We start from the raw sequence: 12,937 nt of genomic DNA on the forward strand, positions 1-12,937 counted from the left end.
AGGGGAGGCAGGGTTGACTGTGATACGTGTTGATGTATTGGAATTGAGGGCAGGACGAATGCCTCTTTCTTTTCTTTTCTTTTCTTCCCCTCCGTCTGCTTGCATCTGTTCAAATAAACTGTCACTCCGAACCGACCCTTTCAATCAACTCTGCTACATAGACTAGGGATTTACCTCAAAGCTGAACAAGTTGACTTGCGATTATTAGTGCATTTTTTTTGTTTCACAATCAATCATCGGAGGGGGGGGAGGGGATAACATTTCATTATTCTCACTGTTGATTACTGTTTCTAATCGCCCCACCTTTTCATGCCCCCCCCCTCAAATGCTCCCATCTGTATGTAGAGTAATTTTGTCCCTTTATCCTGTAGAGGAGTTAAGACTTAAGAGTTGGTATAAAAGCACACTTCGAATTGGGATACATCTTCATTTTAAATACTAGTAATGACCAAAAATGTACAAATAACATGTTTATTAAAACGTGCTGTGCATAAATGTGTGAATTAAGTAGCAAGTTTTGAAACGACACCTATTATAACGAAACACAGTGCCTCTGCCTAAAAATGTTTTAACCTAAAATATGGAATCATTGCGAGATCGAGAACCTAGCCCCATCCCAACTTACATGTAAATAGAAAAAGCACATCCCTTCCCTATGGATTGACACAATATTTGTGCCACTTTTACTGAAATATCTAAAGCATTTTTGCTAATATGGATCATGTGTTTCACCACACATGATGCTATTTCTTGAGAGTCTGTGATTGTAAAGGAAACAATTATCTTTTCAGGAAACTGCCTATTACTTGATGACTTAGCACAAACAAATTATAATTCTTGTCTTGGTGCACCAACCTGTAATACGTAGATAACGGTCATTCCAACAGTCCCAATGCACAGCAGTGGCGGTCCATTAGTTTTGATTTGAACTTGATATACATGTACATGTATGTCTGTGCTTTAGCATTACAGTGTGAAGACCAAATACTGTATGATAAATATTTTGTACAAATATATTTAACTCTACTGATTGCTGATGTGTGTTTGAAATATGTTCAGGGAATCATTTTTGGTTACCAAATCTGATTTAGTGTGTCTGGTCATTCATAAGAGAGAATCTATCAACCAAGTTGATAACATAAAGATGGTTAGGAATAGTACTCCAAAGATGAGGATTTATAAAATACTGTATTCTTGAAAAAATTGTTCTGACTTTAGGAAGTTCTGTACAGTCCTATGTAAAATTCGCTACACAAAATATTTTTATGTGTACAGATGTACATGTAGCAGTATTTCCAATGTGTAGAGCAAATACCTGGAATATTCCCTGAAAGAGCAAATACTGTATGATTTATGATCCTGCCAATACCATTTTGTATGAGTATAAACTCTTACTGATGTATCTAATGTTATCATTATTCCCTGATCTTGCCTGTAAAATACCTCAGTATGAGAGATTTACTATAAAAGTGGTTTCGTAAATGTTTCCTTTTTCAAGATAGATGAAATAAAAACCTTTGTGTAATGGGACCAGTTGTCTGTTCTTTTTAATAGCATGTTTGATCACAATGATGGAAATTGAACCAAAATTTGATATGTGTAATGTTAACTTTTCTCTATTTACTGCACTGCCTAACATAGTGAAAGCTATGTACCAGAAGTCAATAGTATTATTAAATGATTAGTTTGCTTTTCTCTATTCAATGTATCTGTTACCTAATGTCAGCTTTTTTTTTAATGAACAATAATACCAAAGTTTAATAGTATTTGATATCTAATGTTTACTTTTCTCTATTGTAAATGTACTAAGAGTCAATAGTAAAGGAAAAGATCAATAGTATTTGATATCTAATATTTACCTTTCTCTATTGTAAATGTACTAAAAGTCAATAGTAAAAAATCAATAGCATTTGATATCTAATGTTTACCTTTTTCTATTGTAAATGTACTAAAAGTCAATGGTAAAAAAAAAATGATTGTTCATTTACTAAAAGTCAATAGTATCAAATATCTAACGTTTGCTTCTCTCTTTTAATTGGACTATTTTCAGGTGTCTTTTGCCCGCCCGTCTAGCCAAGCGATCAAAGATGCCAACCTGTACATCAGCGGAATTCCAAAGCACTACACCCAGTGTGACTTGGACAATCTCTTTAACGCATTCGGTCGTATCATCTGCTCTAGACTCCTTCTCGACCACGAATGCGGTGAGTCCGGTAATAGAAAAACAAATATTTCTCTTTTCAGTAGAATAGTTGCATTTAAACAATAAATAATTTTGCAGGGAAAAAAAATAACCAAGAAATATGAAGCCCTGTCTTTCAAACAGTTGCCATCAATTCAGATCAATCGCATCTTATTTTTGACATCAAATGAGTATTATACTCGGTGTACAGCCTGGGGTTGAGATCGATCTGATTAGTTGCGTTTGATCTGAATTGATCACAACTCTTTGTGGGGAAAGGGCCATGCATGCAGCTTTACTAACAAGGCAAAGCTTCCTAACCCCCCTCTGGCCAGATTTCCCCCCTCAGATTTTAATTATTTTAACCCTTTAATAGCTGACTGGAACCATGCTGTCCCTGTTCAAAGCCAGTGGATATTACAGAATTCAGTAGTTAACAAGTGAAAGCAAATCTCAAAGACTCAATGACATTTAACATATTTGTGGTCATAATGGACTTGTGCATCCATGTACCATTGTAGGTAATCATCCAACATTCAAATTTTATGCATGCTTTTGGAACAAATGTTCTTGACAATATGACAGTATAAACGACTACCAGGCATAGCAACTGCCATTGTAAACAGGATTCCAACATTTAAATTTTTGCATGCTTTTTAAAACAATGGTGGTTCTTGGCAATATTATATAGCTTGCCAGACATAGCAACACCATTGTATACATACACCGGATTCCAAGTATTGTAGTTTACTTATGATCAAGTGAAAAGAATGGATTCCGAAAAAAAAGAAACATAAAATTTGCATTAAGTAAACAAGCTTGCTGAGAAACGTCTGTGATTTTTTTCAGAACGTACTCACATAGAAACTTGCCTTGGATTTTGCTGTTTGGGGGCAAGACCACTTTTTCTGAAGGGCACTGCTTAATAATAAGCCAGTTCGTAGTTCCTTATTGCGCATGATCAAAAGATTCTACGCATGATCAGAAGGTCATTTGTACTAAAGTGACATGGTGGTTTAAAATCTAATGAGATAAGCACCAACTTTGATGTCTTGATTATTCATATATTCTTTTGAATTGTCGTTTTCATTTACATCCACAAAAAACAACAATGCTTCCACGAACGACTGGTATTTCACAGTTTGTCAAGTACATTGTGCAACATGCTAAGATATGCATTCAAAGTAGGAATGCAACAGATACCTTCATTAAGTGTTCATTGGTGTGCTATTCTAGTCACCTGGTCTATTCAATTTCTTCATCCTGCTATGTAAGACAAGCTTACGTAATATCGTGCTTTGAAATCTGCCTATCATGATGAAAGAAATGAAAGGTCATTTGACCAAAATTGCCCATGAAGTAACTACGAACTGGTCTATACAGCATGAAGGCGAAAATTAAAATGGCACAGCAAATCTCCCAGTCCAGGGAGGGAGGGGCTAAGAGGGTAGTCCAAAGGGTATCCACAGCCATGATCACAAATGAATTTAAGCTAGTAAATATTAAAATGATGAATGTTCCCATCAGTAAAATGTTTTTTTTTAAATAAAAATGATTGCTTTCCAAGTTGGAATTTCAATTCTACTAACTTACAATTCAAAGCAACCCCTGTTATGGAAGCTTCATTAACATGCATGCTATTTTATTTTACTCTACACCTGTTTCATTGATTTCAATTGGATTTTTACGAATAAGGTGTTGATACGTGTTTTGCTATCACAAATCAGTTTTAAGGCATTTTTATTGGTAACCTCCCAAAATATAAATAAATAATACAAATAATGAAAATAAATATTTAAAGTAATTAGATCAATGAATAAATATATAATGCAGTTTAATAAATGGCATTGATTTTTTAATTCTTTTTTATTTTATTTTAAAGATGGAAATAAAATCTAAAATGGCTTGCTATATAGCAGCAAGTGAAGTGATTCATGAGATTCAAACCTTGTTAATATTTGATCTCTGAATTCAACCTTGGAAATTTGTTCGCTACAGAATATAATATTTCTCAAGTTCATTTTTTTTCTTTTTAAAAATAGTAATTCTCTGTTCTATAATGTTGTCACAGAATCTAACCATAGCATTTTCAAATTCAATTATTAGGAAAAAAGCCAACCAATCCAGTTCTACAAAGAAATGTTAAAGAAACAATCTATTCTTGACTGGAATTAAATACAGACATCTTATCAAAATATTGTGACAGACGAATAGATAATGACAGAAATTGTGGCATGAAAAACAGCAGTGCTTTGGTATGCCCAGCTCTTTTTGGTGCTTAAGTGTGTCCGTACATTATCTATCCCTCTGTACTTTATTCATTTGAACAGGGCGCCCTCGTGGTGTTGGATTTGTGCGATACGACAGACGCTGTGAGGCCGAGAAGGCCATCGAAGGGCTGAACGGGACCATTCCTCACGGTGGAAAGGACCCACTGGTTGTCAAATTTGCCAACAACCCCGGTCAGCACTACCAGAAATGTTTGCAGCAGATGTACCAACAAATGCCCATCATCTCACCCACCCTGTCCCCCAGGCGCGTCGGAGGACCGGTGTCCGCTGGCTCCCAGAACTTCATCGGACCAATGCGACACATGGCTCACTGCTTTCGGTAAGAAACAAACCGGTTTTCTATCCCTTCCACCCCTCACACTTCATTCATTTATCCATAGCATCCTCGACATGAGAACCTGGTGGCAGCCATTTTGTTTTAAATGTCTCTTTTCGTCTCTCCGGACATAGTCTGGCGTGACTCAATCTAAATACATTGCCACAGTTGATCAGTACTGTTCGGCATTGCGTGCTAGCTCCTCTCACCGTTTGCTACAGGGAATACCAATCAGAAGATTTACTGAATACAATGGCAAACAATATGCCTTAAGTGGTGTGATTGAAATGTAGTCATAGTTTGAAGAAATTGAAGTAATTCAACACCGGTGTTGTCTGAATAATACCAAATATAATACAAAGACTATGGGATTGATCATAAGGGGGGGGGGAGAGTGGGGTGAGAATTAGCTGCCAGACAGGTATGTGTCATCACCCGTGCGAAGTAAAATTTGATTTCATCTCTCACTTTGCCGTGTCATATCCTAATATCACATTCTGTGATATCATCTTTTAACTATGGATTTGTGGACCGAGCATTGATTTATATTAGTGTACACAATCAATGAATGATCCGTGCCTATCTGCTCGTCAAGCCCCCATTCAGACATTACAGTAAACCAAAGGAACGAAAAAAAACCCTATAGGCATGAATAAAAAAAAAAGCTCCATTGGCATTATTAAATGAGATGGTGTGCGTCATATTTCTGCATACTATGCTTCACAAATTTCTGACTACACAATGAATGAGCTCTATTGTATTTGAAATTTTTTAGTCCGCAAATATTGTCTCTTTTTATAACTTTACATGCAATCAGCTTAAATACTTGTGTTTTTGTTGCTATACCATGTTCTTTCCAAATGGGGCTCTGGTATCTCCAAAGAAACAGAGTTGATTCTGGGAGTAATGTTTTAAAAACAGGAACTAAGGCGACTCGTGATGGTTTTGTAGTTCCTGTTTACCGTAATTTAACGGTACTCTTTGATGGATACCCAGCTTCGTACTTGCATGTATATAACGGCAAATGTTAATTTACAAATACGTGCAATTCTTTGTAATGTGTATAAGGTTATATTTTTGTCGATTTGGTTGGAATTAAAAAATTATGGCTTGAAGATGACATTTTGAATCAGAAGCAAACATTTGATATACAGTAACTGTTTGATTCCATCTTTGAAGAATGGCAATTACAGCCAACAATTATTACTTTCTTCAGGAATTGTACATGTACATATTATGAAGTACTTTATAAATGCATCCAATTTAAAAAAAAAGTACCAGTATATTAAACTTTGACCCATCATACAGATTTCAAAATGTTTTATTGTTTTATTAAATCATTCCCTCACTCAATAAATCTGAATTTAAAAATCTATCACACACTTAAAACTCTGTGATTATAACAGGGCGGAAATTTCACCTATTAAATATTGTAAACCTGCGTGTTAAGAGGATGTAGAACAACTATGACACATAACAAGCAAAGATGACACATAACAAGAGACATTAATTTTTTTTTAAGATGACAGCCCATCACCAAAAGATTTATAAAGACTCGAGTAAATATGACTGATCATAGTCATTGTAAATCAGGATTGCTCTTTGAAGATTGCAATTGAGTGCAAGCATTTTGGATTAAACAAGGAGTCATGCCAATGTCATTCAAATGCAAAATACTAGTGAACCAAAGAACCATAATTCTCATTCCACACACCCCTTTCAAAAAATTGAATTTGCCATTTGTACCTTTAGCTCTGATATGTTTTGGGTATTTTTTTTCAGAAGAATGATTTCCTCCAGTAAAATAGCATTTTGTGGGGTTAGTAACCATTAGTGACGGTACTTAAGTTTTATCAAAGTCATCACACCATTATCGTAATTATCAATGCAAGTGTTGAGAATGATTGACACTTTTATTATGTAGATTTGTCTGTCTGAAGCTAGAGAAGGCATTGACTCATGAACTTTCACTCGGATTTTGAATGCCCATTTCCCGCTTCATGCAGACAATGCTCACAATGCTGTAATGACATTTTCAGCATGGCTTACTAATGAGTGAAATCATGAAGGCAGTTAGTAACAAATATCCTTTCACCACCAGAAAAAAAATATGAGAGAGAAAAAAAAAGATCACCTTCCTTTTTATACCCTTGGCGTGTTTGTGTATATCCTTTACTGTTTGGTTTATGTGTATGGATAATTTTCTCTGATCAGAGAGATGTGCTCCCTGATTTAATAGATAGTGAGGTGTGCCGAGGTGTTTCTGCTTGTTAATTATATATTCATAGAATGATGCGTGATTAATCAATATTTCTGAATAAGAGGAAGGACATGAACGGAAGTTGACGTTTATTTTAGTTGGCAAGTCTTATTGTGAAAAGGAATTCCCGACTCCTATACTTTGTATTTAGGTGGCAACACATGGGGTCAAAGATGCAGGGCTTGATTGGTAAACTATTGCCAAAGAATTTCATGTGAGTACAAATTGCCATTGAAAACAACAACAAAATCTTGTTTCAACGTTCGTTGAGTTCCTTTTAGTTGAGTTCGTTTATTACAGCCCTGTTTAACCGTTGGCTGGTGTGTTATGTGCATGTTCACTTTTACAGATGACAAACTGCCCTTTATATATATCATTTTTTAATGCTTTTTTTTTATTGGTTAATTTTCTTGAGCCATGCTGTTTCTCCTTTACTGATATCCATTGTTTTTTCTGTTACCTTTTGGTTTTATAACATTCTGCTCCATCCAGTTTGTTGTATAACAAAATAAAAATGCCTTTCCAAAGTCTCTTCAGTGTCATAAATCACTATGACTATACTTGGTGTGAAAATTGTGATACTAACACCTAGTCCATCAGTAAATGTGTTTATATGACTCGTAATGGTATGTTTGGAATTAAACGCCAAAACACCTTCTCGGCATTCATACTGTATGTTAGTGCTTCTTGCAACACCATAAATATGCATCGATCTAACATTTTACTGTTAACAAACAAAAATGCCTTAATCAAATGGGGAAGTTTTTGGCCGATAACAATGAATTTTCAATTAAACCCCCAGACAATTAGCCCTTGTTATTAACATTTAAAATGTATTCTGTGTGAGCATCCATTTTTTTCTTTCTGTTGTATTTTGTGTTGTTGACTGCCTTATACACTCTACCTGGTAGGTGAAAGGATATTTTTTATTAGTAACCTGATTTTTTTACATACATTTGTTATCCCACCTTCATTGTATATACTTATACTTTTTACATTTGTATTTTTTTTTGTTTCCAAGCCACACATCATTGTTCAAAAGATGTTTCTAATTTGGTTTTCCTGTTTTCGATGTTATGGTTATTTTCTTTACAGCATCGATGTGATCAATTATTAAACAGATGTATTTTTTTTTCTTTGTTTCAGGAGTAATTATTGTCATTTGTTCTGATGTTTTAAGATTTGTTTTTTTTCCTTGTTTGAATTGTGTTCTGTCTTTCTTGCCTGATAATTGAGTAACAGTTTGATTGATATCCATTCAGGATACATGCAAAATAATAGATATCTCATTGCCAGTTGCAATGCATGGGTTGCAATAATGTTGGCTTTAAAAAAAAGAGCAAATATAAACATATTTTGCCAACAGTACAGATATGTTTTGCATTCTAAAAAATACCCTGCTGAAATATTTATCATTCATTATATTAATAGGCATGAAAAAGATAACATAAGCAATTTTTTTCAACATTATCAACCATTTTACTACAAAAGGAAATTCCATAAACATTTCAATTTCATATGAAGATTTTTTTTCTATCTAAAAAGCAGCAATTGATCGTGAGTTCTCACTTAATAAAGGATATGTGTTTTAAAAAATATTTCATATTTATTTTGTTAGTGAATGAGGGGTCATATTTCTTTTCTTTCTTTTTTTGTGAATGAGGGACAAGATAGTGAACTAATTCTGTCTTTATTTCATTTTAACCAGGTTCAACCCTATGACCAGTTCAGACGTGATTTCCCATATGAACATGCAAGCGATGACCAACAACGGACAAGGATGGTGCATCTTTGTGTACAACCTACCCGCCGACTGCGAGGATGGCCTACTCTGGCAGCTGTTTGGACCTTACGGAGCAGTGACCAATGTCAAGGTGGTCAGGGACCAACCAAACCAGAGATGCAAGGGATACGGATTTGTGAACATGCTCAACTACGACGAAGCCCTCAGCGCCATCAACACGCTCAATGGATACCAGTTGAACGGAAAGCGTACGCTGCAAGTTAGCTTCAAAAGCAGCAAGCAGAAATCGTAAGATGACCAATGTCCGAGGATTCCACGGAGGAGAGGCGTCTGGTGTAATTGTTTTATGAAGCAGCCTAAAAAGAACTAGAGGCACATTGCAAAGACACGTCAGTTTTTATCAGAGAACAAGCTGCAAGATAGAATTTTTTCCCTTTTTTTTGTTTCTTTTTAAAAATCCTGTCATTGGATGTATGTGATGAGACGGCGGGTCGAGTCGAGTTGTAAACTCTGATTTCACTGATATGAATTGCTTTTATGTACCAGTATTTGATGATAGATTTCTTGACAATCTCGAAGGAGATTGCAATGTTTCAAATTATTGACATAGTTTGCATCAGTTGTTTCTAGATTAGCTATCATCTAGACCATTTATTGATGTTTTATTCTTTTAAATCATTATTGGTGTTTGCATGTTTTTTAAACACATCAAATTGTTGCGTTTATTATCACAAGAAAGTAGAATTTATAGCTTGTTAGCAAGTCTATTTAAAGACATATTCAAAATTTGATATTATTACACTTTTGATTTAAGATATAAAGAATGAATTATTATTCATTTGTAGTGTAAGTTGGTTTTAAGTGCAAGGTGAAATATTTTCAACCTTGAGAATTTTAACATTGATTTGAATTTCTTTGTGAATTTTGTGAATTTTGTTGCATATGTATTGTTTTCTTTTTTCTTTCTCTCTCAGAAAATCATTCCATTATATGAAATTAGCAGAGGCAGGGTATGCCACAATATGCTTCAATTATTGAATAGAAAATATTATGTCTATTAATATATTGACATTAAATTTTGTGCAATGATAGACATTGCTAGAAAAAAACTTATTGATTGTAGAATAATGAAGAGTGATCGAGAAAGTCGGATTGTATAGAGATATAACATTTTGCTATATAATAGCCAAATGAGCTGAGGAAATTTCATAGATTCTTATCGTGCTGACAGATAAACATCTCTTCCTTTTCTTCCTTCACAACTAGATTCAAAGAATTTTTCAAAATTGACAATATTCAATTGAGCTTTCAATTGTTGATCTGGTATGAACACTTCACTAATTTGTATATTTATGGTCCCAGCAAAATCGAAATTGTGAATGTAAATAGAATATAATCCAACTTGACAGTTGTGTGTGACTATTGTGGACTTTAATAGTAAATGTTCATTGGCATACGTTTTAACGACAAAAACTTTTTGCTATGAGTGGGGGTGACATTTTTTAATTTTTAGTTTTCTTAATTTGGAATATTTTCTTTTCACAATCTAAATGAATTTGGTTAGCAGGAAAAAAATGTTGAACAAAACCAAAAAGGCTGATTTTGGATGTATTTCATTAATTTTGACATTTGTGTTTGATATGTTTTGTGATGTTTGTGGTTCCACAAGCAGTGTTTAGAAGTTTACTGTTGCAATATGTAGTAAACAGGTGCTACAACAAGTTACTGGTAGTACATCTTTTTTGTTTTTATTTAAAGAAAAAAATGCAAAATCTGTGGTGCAGTATCTTTCAATGTTGCTTTCTTCAAAAAACGGCAAAAGAAATATGTACATTGTTGTAAGCAAGTTAGAATACAAAAAAGTTACTTTTAGATAAGCTAGTATTTGTAGCACCTAGAGAGGTTATTCTTTGTTAAGCAGAATGCTGAAAAGGGGAGATTGATTTATGCAAAGAAAGTGCACATTATTTCAAATTTCGTGTCTACATTTGTTTTTTGAATTCCAGTTAAATACACACCAGTTTTTTTAAATAAAGAAAACCGTTATGTTTGATTTCATAACAAGCAGCAGTTGAAGAAGTAAAGTTGTGTAAAAGTATATGTGATCAATTCATATTCCGAAATGCCTGCAGAATTGTATAAGAGTGTTTTGTCTAATATCCACTTTCCAAAGGTGCATTTTTTATAAGGCTTACTATAAAAAAACAGATGACTGGCGAGTTCTTTTGACCGCCGCTGTGGTTTGTAAACGTGTACAATACAATTAGGAAAACTGTTTGACTAGTGTCCGTCTTGCCGGGTTTTTAAAAGATGCAAGACTTTTGTTGTTCAGTTCATTTCTACATTATCCCACTATGCAACATACATGGCACATACCTGCTGCTTCTATTCAATGAAGTCTCCCCAAATTTTTCTTCTTCTTAGAGGTCACTTTCTATTGACCATAAGAGACCAATGCCTTGACATTTCATTGTACAGAAAAAAGAATAGACAAAGATGTATGAAATCTTGTATAAATAACTTAGAAAACCATCTATTGAACAATTTTTCTAAGAAAATTAATAAGAAAGAGACCGAGAAGGTACTTAAACTAAGAAAACCTATTCCCTGAAATGCAGCTTTTTGGAGAGCTTTTGATCTACTAAATATTTGTATGTGAAGTATTTTGTACAAAAGATTTGTACATAAGATATTAAAGAAGAAGATAAACATTGGTTTCTACTACTTTTACCGCTAAATTTCAAAGTTAGAGTAGATTTAACGATGGAAATAATTCCAGTTTGATCCAATGTAGTCGTTCAGGGGAAAGCATGTTTGTATAGCTTCCATTACACCGAAGGTTAAACCTTCTTTATAGAGATCTCTTAAAACTCCCCTGAATATTTTAAGTTTAACATTTTAAAAGTTATTTCAAAGAAGGTTGCACTAGGTCAAATAGAATGGCACAGAAATAGATGCCATCTGACACAAATTTTCCTTGTCTTTTTTTTTATTCTTTCATTAAAACTTTGTAACTTAAAAGTGGAAAGATTTTAATACCACATAGGCACTGCAACCTTTTTTAATTGAGTTTAATTAATGGCTCTGAAAAAGCCTGCTGTATCACAAAAAGGTGTGTTTTAGCTGGAGCAGTCAGGCAGAATTTTGCAAAAAAGAAGTCCACAAAGCTTGAGGACAATCGAAGGATGGGATATCTGCAAAAAAAAAATCAAAAAAGAAAAAAAGGAACAAGATCAGAAGAGCGAATTTTTTCATTTTTTGGTTTTCTTTCTAGAAAGAATTTTTGGTTGAGTATGGTATGTTGAGAGTTTGCAACAATGAGTACATGTTTGTCTGAAAGACATCAAAAGGTTTTGATAAAAAGAGAAAAGGAAAAGTAACTTATATAACGCTACATTCATCGCTTGTTTGTGTAGCTAAAATTTTACATGTTGAATATTAAAATAAACATTAAAAAATAAATGCCAGCATTCCTGTTTTCATTGAAGGGTTCTCAGAAGTGTGTGTTTGCATTTTTCGAAGTAGGTTTCTAGCCGTCTCCAGAATAAATATTGCATAACCTTGTCAATTTTTTCTTACCCTTTATAAATTTGGTTTAAACCTGGTGCCAGTATCATCAAATTATAATTATGGTGACTTTGCTATTATGGTAAACTACCATGGCAACGGGGCTCATCAGTCAATATACTAGTTTTTAATCATAGATCTTTATGAAATAAGCACCAGTACCCCTCGATGCAAAGATTTATAATAAATTGCATAACAACGGCCAGTCGGCATTCTTGGTTGCAATGTTATTCCAGAGGCGACTAGTAACCATAGTTTTTGTTTGAATTCAGTTAATTGCGAAACTTTGTGTTTGTTTGACGATGCTCAGGTGGGTGTTTCATAAAGCCGTTTGGGAGTTCGAACAGTCCGAGTCCGGTGATCCTTTCTTGTGAACTAAATCGCCACCAATGAAAATGTCAGGTACATCATTTACCAAAAGACATGGTCACCAGTCGTGCATAACCTCATAACTTATACCTCGGTCACATTTGGTCTGCGGTGGCCACCTATATGTAGCTGTTACAAAAAATGTTAAAACGGCTGTTTTCGACTTGCCATACGGCCGCCGTAGAACAGATGTGACCAAGGTATTAGT

The 12,937-nt window shown here is 34.3% G+C and overlaps 1 protein-coding gene across 4 annotated transcripts in view; it reads left to right on the forward strand.

Annotated features, from left to right (window-relative positions):
* The window catches only part of LOC121423825 (ELAV-like protein 3), a 38,831-nt gene extending 26,576 nt beyond the window's left edge, over positions 1–12,255 (forward strand). Inside the window, exons 4-7 of one of the 4 annotated variants that reach the window (XM_041619325.1) lie at positions 2,051–2,213; positions 4,513–4,792; positions 7,201–7,263; positions 8,758–12,255. In XM_041619325.1, the coding sequence (XP_041475259.1) occupies positions 2,051–2,213; positions 4,513–4,792; positions 7,201–7,263; positions 8,758–9,085 (834 nt within the window). In that variant the 3' untranslated portion in view covers positions 9,086–12,255. The remainder of the gene's footprint in view (positions 1–2,050; positions 2,214–4,512; positions 4,793–7,200; positions 7,264–8,757) is intronic. The other 3 variants (XM_041619326.1, XM_041619328.1, XM_041619327.1) reach the window with 3 other exon arrangements.
* The last annotated feature ends 682 nt before the right edge of the window (positions 12,256–12,937 follow it).

The sequence above is a fragment of the Lytechinus variegatus genome, chromosome 11 (assembly GCF_018143015.1).
Source record: "Lytechinus variegatus isolate NC3 chromosome 11, Lvar_3.0, whole genome shotgun sequence".
Classification (NCBI taxonomy): Eukaryota; Metazoa; Echinodermata; class Echinoidea; order Temnopleuroida; family Toxopneustidae; genus Lytechinus; species Lytechinus variegatus.